Source organism: Amaranthus tricolor, chromosome 3, assembly GCF_026212465.1.
Source record: "Amaranthus tricolor cultivar Red isolate AtriRed21 chromosome 3, ASM2621246v1, whole genome shotgun sequence".
Classification (NCBI taxonomy): domain Eukaryota; kingdom Viridiplantae; phylum Streptophyta; class Magnoliopsida; order Caryophyllales; family Amaranthaceae; genus Amaranthus; species Amaranthus tricolor.
Window position 1 is genome coordinate 35,638,172 of NC_080049.1, and position 15,130 is coordinate 35,653,301.

The following is a 15,130-nucleotide window of genomic DNA, read 5'->3' on the forward strand; positions in this document are numbered from 1 at the left end:
CCTATAATGTTAGGCTTTAGTCGAAATACCATCGTATAAACCAAACTGTAATAGTTTTACACAAAATATATTTACGATTTTATGAATATAATTTAAGCTAAATCTTTAAAAAGTAAGATGTGCGCGTCAGCCCTAAAGTCATATCGTGGGAAGGGTCGATTTAAAATCAAACCAAAATTTGACTATTCTAGTTTTAGTAATCGAACAAAAAAGATTTAAGATAGCATTACTCAAGTTTGGTTCAAATCATCTGGGACTTTCAAGCTTGACAAATTTCTTGTCAAGTCTAAGCAGAAGAACTGCTCGAGTTAGAATTGACAAATTTATTTCAAGTAGTCTAGTCAAGCTTAGCTTAAGCATGACTAATTCGGTTGATTATCACCCTTGAAGATGAGTGATGACCAATAGAAGCATTCTTCTGTAAGGATTATAATGTCCAAAACAAAATCTAGTTTATAACTAGTCTTTAATATGAATGAAATGTGCAATAATAGGCCCTCTTTCTCTTTGAATCAACAGAAATGTTCACATTATACTGCATTTTTCAAAAAAAAATCATCTGTTTGAAAGCATAGAACATAATACAGGAAACATACACAATATCAGATAAAACTACAAGTTTCAGAACGGGAAATTCTCTTACAGCCAAGATTCATCAGTCTTGGTCTCTTGAAATCAATAATTTGAAATCTAAGTGCAAAATTCATTTCAGAGTAGAAACTACTAACACAGCACAGTTTTCACATTAGTAAAGAAAATTCTGCACATGAACTAAAAAAATTCATGCCACATGAACTGCAAATGTAATGAATGTTTAACAAAGGCTGGAGAATGATGACATGCCACAAGAGACTGCTTGCCCATAAGAAACCAAAAATTCATGAATCACTCTTGTTCAATTATCCAATTTGTCCCTGAAGTGCAGATGAACATACCTTTTGGCACTTGGATCACTAATTGAGTTACATTAGCCTCAACTCATACTCGCCAGCCATTGTTATGTACCTCACCCATGGCAGAGCCTGGTACCCACTTTTCTCAATGATCTTAAGATAGCGAACCTGCAGATCAAATATTACAATTCATCATCATCTTATTGTCTAGAGTTTGAAAAATAAATCGCAAAACAAATAAAGAAAATTAGGCACACTCAGGCACAGTACACAGGAATGAACACAAGTAGAGCATTGGCCAAAATATGAATCATACTAAGGTTCAAGGTTTACCATCAAAATTTCAGGTCAATTAATGAAGGTAACTTTAAAAAATACCAAGGCCAAAATTGAAAAAAAAAAATGCCAAGGCCAAGCAAATCAATGAGAAGATAAAAGGCCAAGGCCAAAGACATTATTTTTTAGAGAAAAAGCATTATATACTACTTGAAGTAGCCAAGAGCGGACTCATTATTCTCTTAATTCTAGAACAAATGTCTGCTTGCAAAGCTCTAGAAGATTCCTTTAACTTTTGCTTCTCAACAACTAGAAGTAATTATCCTCTTCTTATCTTCTAGGGCCATCAAATTACAGAAAAATCCATACGAGGGAACTTGTGATTTGTGAACACTTGTTTGGAAAGATGGACATAATCACTGGGACTACACCAAATGGAACAGAGGACCTTTGCTGGGAAGGGCAACAAAGCTAAAGTAGCTATCACAAATCAATAAATCGACATGAATGATCCACCATACAGCTAACAAATCCATAACAAGAAAATGTACGATTTCCATTTCAGTTGGTTGTCTAAGCCCACCCTTCACAGGATCTGCACTAATTTATATTACATAGTCATTTTGTATAGCGTACCTGCCCCGCAGTAGCAACTACTACAGACATACATTTATTGATCACATGCCACATTAATTCGAAAACTATCCACCTTCACCAGTCCGACCACCACACTTCCACAATGGTGTTCATAGAAAACCTCTTGGTTTCAACCAGAAATATCAGCATAAAAATGACCATAAAATCAACTAATAAGACCGCCCTGAGAAAACAAAGGTTTTTGAAGAACATTTCTACATTGAAACGGTGAAACCCTCAATTATGCCAACACAAACAAGCAAACTGGAGGAAGGTGGATAGAGTCGCAGGATGATGATGGGTCAGAAGTCATCTTCATGTCAGAAATATTCTAATTTTGAAGACAGGACCTCACGTATATGCCTAGTTGTTCTAAATTGTGGTTACTTTGATCAGCTATCTATTTTGTTATGGATCTCTACTAGCCTTGAATATTCAACTTGAATTAAATAGTTTCAGAACAACCCATCTAAGTCGGCATAGGTTACATTCAACGAGGACTCACTACCTTCACATTTGTCTTGTACGTATAATCAATAATTTATAGTTCGGTGCGGCTAAAATGTAAAAAGATGGGTTTCAACTTGATGGATCACCCAAAAGGCTGATATCATTTTTAGCGATTTTCGCTATAAAGAAACCCAACTCAAAAAACATAAAACTGGGATGTGAGAAAACCTTAACTAAAATCTTTGCCAAACAATTTTCTTAAACATTGTACAACTAAGTTGAAAACAGAATCAACTTCGACATATAAGATTCTACTTTCAATAGATCTCTTCTGCTTGCATGCCTCTTGAAAATCTTCGATCTTACCTAATTGTTTTACTCAACAAATACAAACTACTGATTCTTCCTTTGCACAACAGCAAGTACAACCAGTTTACTTCTAAAAGACATAATGCCTTGTAGAAAAACATAAGACAATGAGAAACTCAAGGGAAATAGAGAATAATTCAATCTTGAATGATATCAAACCATAAGTTGCTCCAAAAGAGGAAAAATTCTCCCATTAAATATTTTTTTCTCTGTCTACTTGATCTCTAATCTTAAGGAAATAAGGCTTTTGGCATAGTAGTTGTGTATTGCTCTATCTACTTGATGTCCACAGCTCTAGCCAAAGACCACCTAAAACTCCACGTGTATTATTTGAGCAATCGTCGGAGTATCTGTGTTCTACCAATGGCCTACATTTCCATTGACTGCATATTTGTGGCTCAATCAATGATAGAGAAAAAGAGGCCTAATTGATATACAGGAGACTTCTTCATTGCATGAGACTAAAGACAGCGTTATAGAAAAATATAACAAGGGTGAGCAAAACGAAAAACCTCTGTATCTGCCACTTTAATCTTCAGGGGAAGCTGGAACAGGAAGAAGAAAGAGGTGCCTTGAAACAAATGGTGTAAACATAAAGTACAACAGTATTCATTTAAAATCATGACACCTAATACAGGATCAATTTAAAAGATAGAATCATAGTGCAAAGCTGAAGTAATAGTTGCGATTCCGCATTGTGGTAACGGAATGGTGAGGAATGATGTGGGTCATCATACCGAAAGCATGATATATTCCTTGAAACGACCCAAACATGGTTTTTTACACCTTTACAATGCGGGAAATATGAGTTTGATTTTTTTTTTTATGTAAACCTTTACAAGGCGGCCGATGCGATGCGGCCTTATTTTTGCACTATGGATAGAATGAGGAAGACAGCTTCAAAAAAGGAGAATCAATGACAACCAGGTTGGCATCAGAGGATTACTTTTAGTTATTTATTTTTTGCAAGTCTATAAACAAGTTAACAAAACAACACTTTTGCCATTTATAATGTGCATATTATAGCCATTTTATTAATTTATAATCAAAATTATTTTGACAAGCTCGCTGAACCATATAACTTCTTTCAAGAAGCCAAAATGTAGACACACAGTCCTCCCAAAAGAGAGGTTCAAAACTATTATTCCTTTGTTTTATAAAGTACAACATATTTCCCATGAACCTCTCACATCTTTAGGAGATATGGTGCAATAAAACGACAGAGGAAGTATTTATAAATTTCCCCACTAGTTAGCATCAAGTAAACTGAGTTTGAGACTTGAGTCATTATGGTCAAATGGAGACTCTTAGGGGGTCTTTGGTATAGAATTTTTAACGCTTGGAAACAGATTGGATTAAGTGAATCCGTTATTCTTTGATGATATAAGACCTAGGAAATCCAATCCATTACCGAGGTGTATCCTAAAACGTTACTTTGTTACCTTTCAAAACTCACTATAAAACAATTTTCATTTCCATATTACTCGAGCCAACTCTAAAATGAGTAGAAGCTTGACTTTAATTGTTCTCCATTTCTTCCTTCACCCAAACTTCTTCATCTTTCCATCTCACATCTTTGATTTTACTTTTGTTTCTCTCTCACAACAATGCAACTGCAAAGATCAAACATTTGTTTTTTCCAGAAACCATTGGTCTTTAATGGTGGATTTGCTTTCTATTTTGCAAATCATTGACTATCATTTTGAGACCAGCTTTTCCCTTCATGGAGGTAAAACAAAAGACAAAAAGATAACTTTGCCAAAACAACTCACATGTGTCCAACATGTGTAAACCATGCTAGGTTTTTAAAAGTTTGTTAAATTTATTCAATAATTTTTTGTTGTTTTCATCCCATTATTTCTCTTATACTAATAGACTATAGTATTGTACTACACACGCCATACAAAGAGCAAAAAGATGAAATTAAAATAATCGTTTCCATTTCTTAGTTATACCAAACACTTTATAACAATAACACTTTACATTACCATTAGCTCTTCTTATTTGTTTCCTTTCCATTACAATTTCACTCTTCATACCAAACATACCCTTAGTCTCCGAGTCAAAATCAATCCGAAAGTACTTGTGTGTTTGTGAACGTGTACATAATTTTACAAGCCAAAACGTCCCACCCTACTGCCAACATTTGCTATCCCATGCAACCTAAGTAAAACATATTATAGCATGTACTCATCCTTGGGATTCATAGACCTCCTTTTCCTCTCATGTTGTTCAATTACACTCTAAAACTTTTTCCTCTGTTAACTTATATTGACTTTTATGGACAAAACTACATATATTGTTTCCAACTCATAGATACACCATAATATCAACGTCAAATACCACCACAGAAAATACACAGGCTTCCATCAACTATCTGATTAACAACAACTTGATTGATTTAATCAACTCTGCTGAGGTTCAGATCCAGATTTCCAGCAATTTAACACTTAACGTAACCAGAACATATCTAAAGTTCGATATGGCAGAGAAACGAAAATAGGCGAAAAAAATAGTAATTTGGAATTTTCATTACGCATATGAAACCTTGATGTATAAGATTCAAGATCACAAATACGAGAGAAAATTTTCAAATTCCAATAAGCAGAAACCTATTGGCTAATATCAATTCAGGACATGTGAAAGGATGGATAATATAGGATCCAACAGTCCTAACTATAGAGTATAGACAATTTGGACACCCTCGCTCATCCAATTCAAAGAGGCATGAACGCTTTAAGACGGTAAAGTGAGGCAGTTAAAGTCACAGCGATTACGTAGAGCTATGCTAGAAAAATTACAAATTTTATAGATGATCAATCATAACAAGAAAGGAAACTTTGTAAAAATCATACAATTGACTAGTATGTATTTAAGTCTAACTCATCCAAGTATACTGGTAGTCACACACGTATAGCCCAAGTAAATCCCACAAATACCCCCCATAATATTATACAATATTCAAACATCTCCTTCAATTGTGACAAAAGTAATAAGTGATCACATGGCAAGCTAAAATATAATAAAGGCCAGAACACAACATAGATGGAAATTTTTGCATGCAATTTTCAAAGGATAAGAATCAATACCTGAATTCCTGACACAGTAAAGTAAGGGATTTCAAATTTCACCCTTATAGGAGCTTTTCTTTCAGGAGGTGCCTCTTCACTTGTAATGCTCGGAAGACTGAACTCTGCCCTCAACATGTATTCCTATCAAAAAGTTCATTGTAGAAATGAAGGACTAATTGCAGAAGAATTACAAAAAAATTGCAAAATTCTATACATTAGATGTATCATTTTTGTGATAATAAGGCAGTGCGAAATTCCGAAATGTTTCTACCTTGCCACCAGGGAAAGATTTTATCTTCCAAACTAAAGCATCCTTCTCGGGTGCATAAGCTGCAGATCCCATTGATGTGCGAATATTTGGATTGGTGGCATCAGATGGCACTGGCAATTCAATCTCAACATTTGTTGCAGTGCTACAGAATTCAAGCAAAGAAGACAAAACAAGATAGCACATGAATGACACTAATATAAAGGATAAAATAAAGAACAAGATATAATTGGCTAATAAAATCCATCAGCACAGTTATACCTTCTCTCCTTAAACTGGCTTCTAGATTTCACCATTAGCTCAATACGGCTTCTTGAGTGTCTCTCAATCTGGGCTTCAACCCAAATCAAAGGCTTTACCTAAAGCAAACAAAATCCCAACCACTATTATAAGAGTTGTCTCTAGAGAAAGAGGTAAAGGAGATACGCAAAGAGAACATTGAAGTGAACCTGAGTGCTGAGCCTATATGTCATGAGATCAAAGGATCCATCAGGAGGTATAAATGATATGGTCCTATCATTTTCAAAACGAGCTAAACGCACACACCTTAGTAACAGGAAAAGCAGGAAACATAAGAACACCACTGGCTTCCAAGTTTCAAAATGAACAAAACTCTAGTAGTAGCAAGAAGCAAACATAGCTAATCTTAAACATACTGGTGAAATTTGATGTCATCCAGGTCGATAGCCTTCCCCTTAGATGTTCGTCCTTGAGCCTCCAACAATACTCTATCATTCAGGCCTAGTTTACATTCAGGCATCCCACTGAGACAGAGAACATATTATTCAGTATGGTAGAAAAACCTAAAATCACGAGCAACACAGTAAATAAATACATTATATTTATACCTCAAATATGTTCTCATTTTCAATGCCCCAACAACATCTGATCTAATTATTTGTCCATTGCTGTTTACAAGTATATTGACACTCTCAACAACATCTAAGAACACCTGCAATAAAAAGGGTGAAACACTTCAGTATTTGTAGATAGTAAATGCTGATAAAAAAACTCGAAAATTCCATTTCACCTCATTCTTTTTATAATTTATTCCTTCACTACGCCATGAAACGGCATTTGTCACGGCCATTGGAGGCCTCTGTGTGACTTCCATCCTATAAGCATCAGTTTTGATAAATTCACTTAGGATCTTTGCCTCTGTGAACTGAGGGTAACCAAAATCCATAATTTCATCGAGTAACTCATACTGCAGAAGACACATGATATCAGCGCATCAATCTCGACTATACCAGTATTGTCTAAAGTAAAGAGAAATACCTCTTACCACAACAACAAAGTTATCCCTAAGCGATTCCTCTTCTAATTCTTCAAAATAATGCTTGAATACCTGCACAGGGAAATTGTTAAGGAAGATAGAGATCAACTAGGAAAGGCAGAAGTTTTACATTGGATGAAAAACTTACAGAGACAGAAGGAATGAGTATACTCAAAAAAAAAAAGGCTAAGTACAAAAATTACCAAAGGAGCTTACATCAACTACACGATGGAGGAAAAGAAGAACACTTGCAGCATTGCAGTTCTGCCGTGTAGCAACAAGTAAATACACATTGTTGTGTTGTATAAACATGTATGTAATCCCATTATCATAAACAACTGGATCTTGTGATTGTGGATCACCCTGAAAAAAAAATCAATTGAAAAACATAAACAATGAGATTCATGAATCCATCTAACAGGGATACTAAAGACAAAGTACATAATCCAAGAAAACTTGAGCAGACAGTCATTTACTATGACGTAGTATTAAGTATGAAGTAAAAAGTGCAAACCATTGTAGTTTATCACCACATGCAGAGAAACTCCATCCAACTCTTATATTTTACTTGGAGAGAATGAAAGGACAGAAAATACGAGAAGGTAAGAAACTAGAGTAAGCAAAATGCCTTGTTTGAATCACAAAGTAGGAGAGGGAGGGAAATTGACAATAGTTGATTCAGGAAATAAATTCGACAAAAATCCCGAGATTTGAAAGGAAAACGAGAAGGAACTGAAAGTGGTGCAGCATCAGCGGACTGGTTCCAAGAAGAGGCTACATTGAATCGGAACGATTACGGCCAATTGTCAAGTACTTAGATTTGATGTTTTAAAAGCGGAGGACTTTTTTTAATATATTACAGAGCAGTAAAAAGCAGAAAAATATCCAAAAGCTCCCCCACCCCTTCTCCCTTCATTTTCCTTACTATCCTAATCGAAGGAAACATGGACTCCTCCCCTCCCTTCCCTTCCCAAGCCTTCACTCCTAGTCCAATTCTGGATAAAATTCAGCATTGCTGAGCATTGCTTAAGTATCAAGTGCTCATCAATAACCCCAAACATATCTCATATGCTATCAGAGTAGAAATTTTTCAACAATGTTATAAGTACAAAAGTAAGTCTTTGCAAATGGGCTTGCTGGAACTTGCAAAGAGTCCCACCATCACCATGTCCCTCATCCAAACTAAAAGTAACATAGAATACTACAAACCTATTACTCGAAACTATTCATTTTACCTCAAGTACACGAGCCAGATTCTCAATGATTTCACATGGGTATGCATTTTGGTCGAATACAAAATAGGGTTTTCACAAATTAGTCGAGTGAACATTTGAACAGTGTCTGACATGGGTAAACAACTTCATACCTACACCCAACTCCTCATAGACCCAATTTCCAGTAGGCTGACACTTCAAACGGTTTCAAAAGCCAAATCTACATCTTCTAGTGCATAATTATGCCTGAACTTGATGAACATACCACCCTATGACTATTCTGATTATCCCAACTATAAGTGAGATAGATCACTACACATAGTACATAACCCCCAAAATCTAAGCATAACATTGTTCACAGTTCGAGATAAAAAAAATTATCCAACAATGAAAATTTGCTCTAATCAATCAATCAAATTTCAAATTTATCAAGCTCGGACAAACAACAGTCGGCGGCACAACCAATCAAAAACAGTGAGCACACGAAAATGCATGATCAAGATCTTACCACCTTATAAATTCAGTTTGCTATTCGAATTACACCATCACATCTCAAATTTTACATAAATTCCAGTGAAACAGATTTAGATTAGCGATTTCATCTCAATTAAACCTCAATATATTCAGATCAAGTAAACAATGATGCTAAAAATCAAAATCAAAATCAAACTTTAAACAATAATAAATTAGAGAGAGATCAAAAAACCTCTTTCTCAATGAGTTTAGTAAAGAATCGCTCAGCTTGAACAGCGGAAACATCGCCACGATAATCGCGCCATATAAGAACTCTACCTTTAATGTCGAGAAGGAACAGCGCTGAGGCCGCTCCCGACATTGTTTCTTCGATCGGAGAAACTCAGTAGAATCCCTAAAAAATCTTTCTACTATTATTATTGACGATTGAAAAAATTTAGATCAGTGGAGAACGAACGAAGAGAGATCTGGTGAAAATTGTGAATTAGTGACTGGTAAATTAGGTTAAATTGATGATTAGATGGAGATTTTCTGATTTACGCCATTAAAGAGTAATTGGAAGCTTTTGGGTGTGATCGTGAATATAGGAAGTTTTAGAAGGGAGTATATCAAGCTTTGCGATCTGTACAGAATTGCTTTGTCGGGATGATAAAGAGAAGAAAAATGGGAATGGCCGAATGGGAGGTATAAAAAAACGAGGATTTTAGCCTTGTCGGAATTGGAAGGTTTTCTCTTGTTTTCCTGCAAACCGTATGATTTTGATCCTCTTTTACGATCCGTTTCGTAGGCGATAATTTGAATGAAAAATTAGTGTGATTTTGGTTGAAAAATCTCTCACTTATTTTGATGGTCAAATTTGTCTAACATCAATTATTTTATTTTATTAATAAAATTCATTTCAAATTCCAATGCATTATCATTGGGAGGGGTGATATTAAGTGGTAATAGAAATTTGTAAACAAAAAAATTTTTTATTATAAAAGTTTAATTACCATGGGAATAATATGAAACTTTTAATGAAATTTTACACTATAAATTATTATCATTACCACCCTTTAATATCACTAACCAAACGGGTCGTTAAGTGTTTGGAAATTTACTAATCTTACTTTATATTGAAAAGAATGTCGGGAAAAAGAAAAAAATAAAATTAACTGACGAATTTAAACATGAATTTTAACTTTAAAAATAATTTTATTGAGAAAATTTTAAAATTGAATTTAAACTTGAATTAAACTCAAAGATATGATGTTATTTGTAATTCAAATTGACATAACTCAATTCATAATCAATTCAAACCAGATTGAGTTGAGCTTGATATGAATAAAAATTTGCCTAAAAAAAAAACTATACGAAAAATAATTTTAATATTATAGGTTAAAGTACTCAACATTATTCAACTCAATTTAAATTGAAATGAAGAGACTTAAAGATCATATTGCCCCTCATAATTTATGGACGATTGTATAGTCCAAGTAATTTATGTAATCAATAATTTTGATTATATTCAACAAAAATTTGTAAAAATAGCACAAGGGTGTTTTTCTAGACATTTTAGTCAATATTATTGTTTCATGCTAAAAAGTGTGGGTTACTATGTGGAATTAAAATACTTAAATAAATGCAATTAAGATTACTCTATTTTTTATGTAATGCAATTAAGATATAGCTTACTTAAGGGAGTATACTTTATAATTATCAAGATAACATTGATCAATATGCACTTAATATATTTTTTCACATGCTTTTAATAGTTGCTCCCCTTTACAATGTTTTTCACACTTCATTAATCACCAAATCGTAACTCATTACTTTTTAATTAAATACTTTATTGCCTTTTCTCCTTTCTTTATGCACCATCTAGTGGTGTTATTGCAAGAGCTATTAATTGTGTGGTAGAATCTCTCGATAGTTCTTACAAATTTAAAAGAAGCAGAAGTATTCTAAAATTTTATGAATTGATATTTTGTATTGATCATCTCTGAGTCAAAACTTGTAAAGCCCAATTCAATCATAGTACTTCCAGTTAGCTTACATCGAAGTTTCTTTCATTTGCCTTACAAAGTACTCCTAGTACAATGCGAGCTAAATTAAAAGTAAACCTAATCAAAGTATATGGTAAGATTCATTTCAAAAAAGTATGTAAGGTAAGATTTGGGTTTTAAACCCAACTCCTTGCATTGAGAAAGTTGGATACTTCTACTTTGAGACTCAGTTTCAGACCAAAGCGAACATTGTATTTTGTACCAAGAGATGTATACAGCATGTGATTATAATATATGTAACGATATATAGAGTATAGAATCGATTTAATCCACTTTTTCCAAGCATCATCTATAGTGATATCATACTACTGCATAAGAATATACTGCTGCTATGAGTAAGGTTGAGGTCATATTAAGTATATAATTTGAGCTGTTAAAAACTGTGCAAGTACTTCTAGATCGCATAGTTGCCTCCGAGTTCAGTGATAACATCATTCACCTTATTCACCATATCTGAAACAAAACAATTGGCACAAACAGATTTAACATGACTTGGGTTATTGATCTTCCTTGGCAGTTTTAAATCATGAGATGAACTTTAAAAAGGAAAAATGTAAATAGCCATGGATTCATGGCCAAGATAGAAATCATGCCTAGTAACATACTAACATCATATAAATATATGTATTTAACACTCTTTTTAAAACTAGAATACGGAAACTTGTCAAGATGTCATTATCCCAATGTCAATTGATTTCCACCTAGGTGATATTTGAAGGTCAAATGTACGCAACATTATCATTGTAATAACAAAGTTGTTTTCAATTGACTCTTGACTGCAAATATCATCAGCAACTTCACATATAAAAGACATGCTAAGATCTAAAAAAGTACAGGGACTGGAGTACATGGAAACTTCAAGAAACTATGCTTTAATATGTATAAAAAAAGCCCGAAAATATGAATATCACATGAATAAAATTTTAAACAGAAGAGAAATAAACTACTAGGGTAACATAAAAACACTGTCAATGCTCAATTGCTTACTGAAGCCAAAAATTAAGAGGCTCGAAGGTTACACAGTGGCTCAGGAAAATCATTGAATATATAACAACCACAAACTGTGTCTTTTGGAGAAAGTTCTACTAAACGATCGGATGCTGAGCAAAATCAAATAAGTTCAAAACCAGCTAAAAGGCATATAACAAGAGTTACTTACCAAGAAAAGATGCATCTTGCATATATTTCTGCAAGACATAAGTTGACGAAAACAAAAATATCAGGAGCCATAATGAGATAAAGTAGTGACAAAGTTTATCAGGAAAAGGGTAGCAAACATGTTCAAGAAAAAGTACCGCAATTTGAGTTTTCAGATCAGCATCCTGCTCCCCAGCTGCAAGTGCAAGATCTAAACTACCTATAATATAAAGGAAAAAAACAGCATATTCATTAGTACATGGATAAGGTTGCGTATGTGCAACCACTTAATGGCACTGGGATCATAGATGTTGTTATATAGAGGAAAGATACATCATGCACTGTCGAAGGAACATGAAGTGCCATCTCTAGGAACAAAGGAATACCTTGTTCCAAATCAGCAGCGCAACTGGACACAAGCGATGTGAAGGCAGGAGGAAGTGCTTCAACTTTGCTTTGAGAATTGGCATTTGTTTCTTGAATCTGTGAATCCGGCTGATCTTCCTTGTTCAAGTTCCGTGGGGAGATAGAATCATAAATGGGGGTCATAATGCTTGATGTGTCAGGTCTGCAAATCCATTTCATATTCCAGTCAATATTATATTTGTGCAGAAATTTGTTGATCAATCTGTCTAGTCTTTAGAGTAAATCTTCAAAATGTATGGTAGCTTTACCTGTATGTAGGAATAAAGTCAGAGTCAGAGGATACTGCAGAATGTGGCGATATCACATTAAGCGCTTGAGGTACATAGGAGATTTTATTTGAAAGCAAATCCTGCAAGTGGAATATGGAAAAGTTTGTAAGAAAAGATAACTCCTTCAAGAGGTTTCCTCAACGCTAAAACTCCATATTCAGAACACTCAATTTAGATTTTTACCTGCAATGAGTTTATGAAGTGTTCTACTTCTGAGAATTGAGAAAAGCCCAGTGCAAACTTCTGGTTCTGCAAACATTCAAAACCTTTCAAAAATAAGAGGCAGACGCACTATCCCAGCATAAGCACATTCATTGATGGGAACATATCAAACTGAAGCCACAACAAGTTTCCTTATGTTTATTAGTACTTTTAGCTGTGGCTAATGAACGTATTCTATCTTTTCAATGTCATTAATATCTCGATCTTAAAAATAGATGAGTGAGAAGCTATTTTCAGATGCAAACTCGTATTTCATGATCAAAGAATGCAGCTCCGTGTTACAAAACCTAGAGTCTAAAAAATAATCAATCAACTCAAAAGAGCAATTTGTTTCTAGGAAAAGAACATCGTCTGAGGATTTGGGGAGCAATTAGATAGTTAGCATACCTCGTCAGAGCTATCAACATAGCTTGCAATGACTACTAAGCTACCACGAGTAGGAAGCCCTGACAGATATGTCACCTGAGGCCAGATGAACTGCAGCTTGGAGATGAAATGCTCTTCCTTCAAAAGGAAAGGGTGATAACCAATTAAACTACGTGATTCAACCAATTTTTCACAACTTCTAAAGCAAAAACATATAATGCTTTAATTACATGTGGCTTGAGTAACTTTTGATACTCAACTTAGCTTGCAGAAACATCAATAAATGTGAAACCAATTGATTTAGCTAATCTTGTGATCTTGTCATGAACTTTAAAAGTTCATCATTAGAGACCTAAAACGAAATTGGTGGCAAACTTCTGAAATCCATCCTTAACAGCTTTAGAGGTTTACAATTTGTGTAGCTATGACATGTTTGTAAATTCCTAGACGAAATTCCCTAGTCTCTCCTACCTATTCCATCAGGAATTTTTATAATTTTCATCCAGAATTTTCAATAGCAATGAAAATCGAGGAATCAAATCATCAAAGCTCAAAATAGCCTTTTGCAATGAATTTTTCACACAGTTCGAAAAAAACATAAGCAAGAAACTTGAAGAAGCAAAAATTACACTGGAAACGTTTCTCGAAAGTGCGAGTGTGCGTGACTACTAGCGAATTTGATCTTTATTATAAAATGGAAGATCAAATTTCAAATATCAACAAGAAGTTGAAAGAGATTAGTATTTAATCAGTCATCACTACTAAGCCTTTTCTCAAACCGAAATCAAAACCATTACTCAATAGTTAATTTAGTACTACAAAATACAAATCATAGAACAAACATATTCTCGAATTACAGCATCAATAATCAATAAAATTGAACAAAAACCCCCAAAAAGCACATCTAAATTTCTAGTAATCAAAATCAACAGTATTGACATTGCAAAAACGGCAACTAAATTTGACCTAAAAAAACTCCGAATAGCGAACAGTAATCACCAGCAAACACCAAGAAATATTCTAACAACAAAATTTTACTCAAATATTAGCTTAATCAACTTCAATAACATAAATCAAGTTGACGAATACACGAAAATCATCATCAATATCAGAATTGCAAAAAGAACTACATCTTAATAAACCTAGCAAATTAAATTTCAAAAACTCATCATTTTAGAGAGATAAAGAGGCATACAATAATAGTTCCTTGTAAAGATACAGAGAGAACGGAATCAACAGAAGAAGAGACATCAGATGAAGGGTGAATAGAGACGGTGGAGATTCCAGAAGAAGGAAGCCAAATCGGCCTAAATTGATTTCGCTTAAAAGGAGAGAGACGCGAAGGAGAAGAAGTTGTTGTTATAGATTGGTAATAAGAAGGAAATGTGAAGTATCGAGCGTACTGAACTTTCCATTGCCATTGATCTCGTGCTCTTTCCATCGCCAATTTAAAATTCCCTGTTTCTCTCTTGCAAAGTTTTTGGTGCTCCCGCCATTTTTGTTTCTGTTTGTATTTATAGGCAAGTAGTGACTTTTTCATTTCCGTTCCGAGTTCAGGTGATGTATGAATTTGTTATACTTCTTTAGTTATTTTATTTGGGTCAAAAATCAGAATTTTAATTTAATATTTGTAACGGTTCAAATTGATTTCATTTTGACCCATGTATCTCACTTATTGTTTTTTGCTTGAATTTAAGAGTTGTTAACAGATTATATCTTACTTTTAGGATTTAATTTA

At 34.1% G+C, this 15,130-nt stretch overlaps 2 protein-coding genes across 2 annotated transcripts; both read right to left on the reverse strand.

The window, feature by feature from the left end:
- Positions 1 to 483: 483 nt before the first annotated feature.
- Positions 484 to 9,683, reverse strand: LOC130807844 (AP-1 complex subunit mu-2). Its single transcript, XM_057673205.1, has 11 exons — positions 9,160 to 9,683; positions 7,456 to 7,602; positions 7,249 to 7,311; positions 6,994 to 7,170; positions 6,812 to 6,915; positions 6,620 to 6,727; positions 6,413 to 6,509; positions 6,225 to 6,322; positions 5,967 to 6,108; positions 5,714 to 5,836; positions 484 to 1,061 (listed from the first exon to the last, which is right to left on the reverse strand). Exons 1-11 carry the CDS (start codon positions 9,286 to 9,288, stop codon positions 963 to 965), a joined length of 1,287 nt encoding a protein of 428 aa, XP_057529188.1. The 5' UTR covers positions 9,289 to 9,683; the 3' UTR covers positions 484 to 962.
- A 1,235-nt stretch (positions 9,684 to 10,918) lies between these two features.
- LOC130808631 (protein POOR HOMOLOGOUS SYNAPSIS 1) lies at positions 10,919 to 14,931 on the reverse strand. The gene is made up of 8 exons (XM_057674085.1): positions 14,588 to 14,931; positions 13,414 to 13,530; positions 12,988 to 13,053; positions 12,784 to 12,884; positions 12,496 to 12,677; positions 12,268 to 12,329; positions 12,132 to 12,159; positions 10,919 to 11,425 (listed from the first exon to the last, which is right to left on the reverse strand). Exons 1-8 carry the CDS (start codon positions 14,831 to 14,833, stop codon positions 11,367 to 11,369), a joined length of 861 nt encoding a protein of 286 aa, XP_057530068.1. The 5' UTR covers positions 14,834 to 14,931; the 3' UTR covers positions 10,919 to 11,366.
- Positions 14,932 to 15,130: the final 199 nt, after the last annotated feature.

Coding starts and splice junctions, on each gene's coding strand:
- LOC130807844 (XM_057673205.1), bottom strand. CDS start 9,288: ATGTCGGGAGCGGCCTCAGCGCTGTTCCTTCTCGACATTAAAGGTAGA. Junction 7,312..7,455: donor TCCTCCATCGTGTAGTTGAT/GTAAGCTCCTTT, acceptor TTCCCTGTGCAG/GTATTCAAGCATTATTTTGA. Junction 1,062..5,713: donor TTACTGTGTCAGGAATTCAG/GTATTGATTCTT, acceptor TTTGATCTGCAG/GTTCGCTATCTTAAGATCAT.
- LOC130808631 (XM_057674085.1), bottom strand. CDS start 14,833: ATGGAAAGAGCACGAGATCAATGGCAATGGAAAGTTCAGTACGCTCGA. Junction 13,531..14,587: donor CTTTACAAGGAACTATTATT/GTATGCCTCTTT, acceptor TTCCTTTTGAAG/GAAGAGCATTTCATCTCCAA. Junction 11,426..12,131: donor GCAAGATGCATCTTTTCTTG/GTAAGTAACTCT, acceptor GTTTTGTTTCAG/ATATGGTGAATAAGGTGAAT.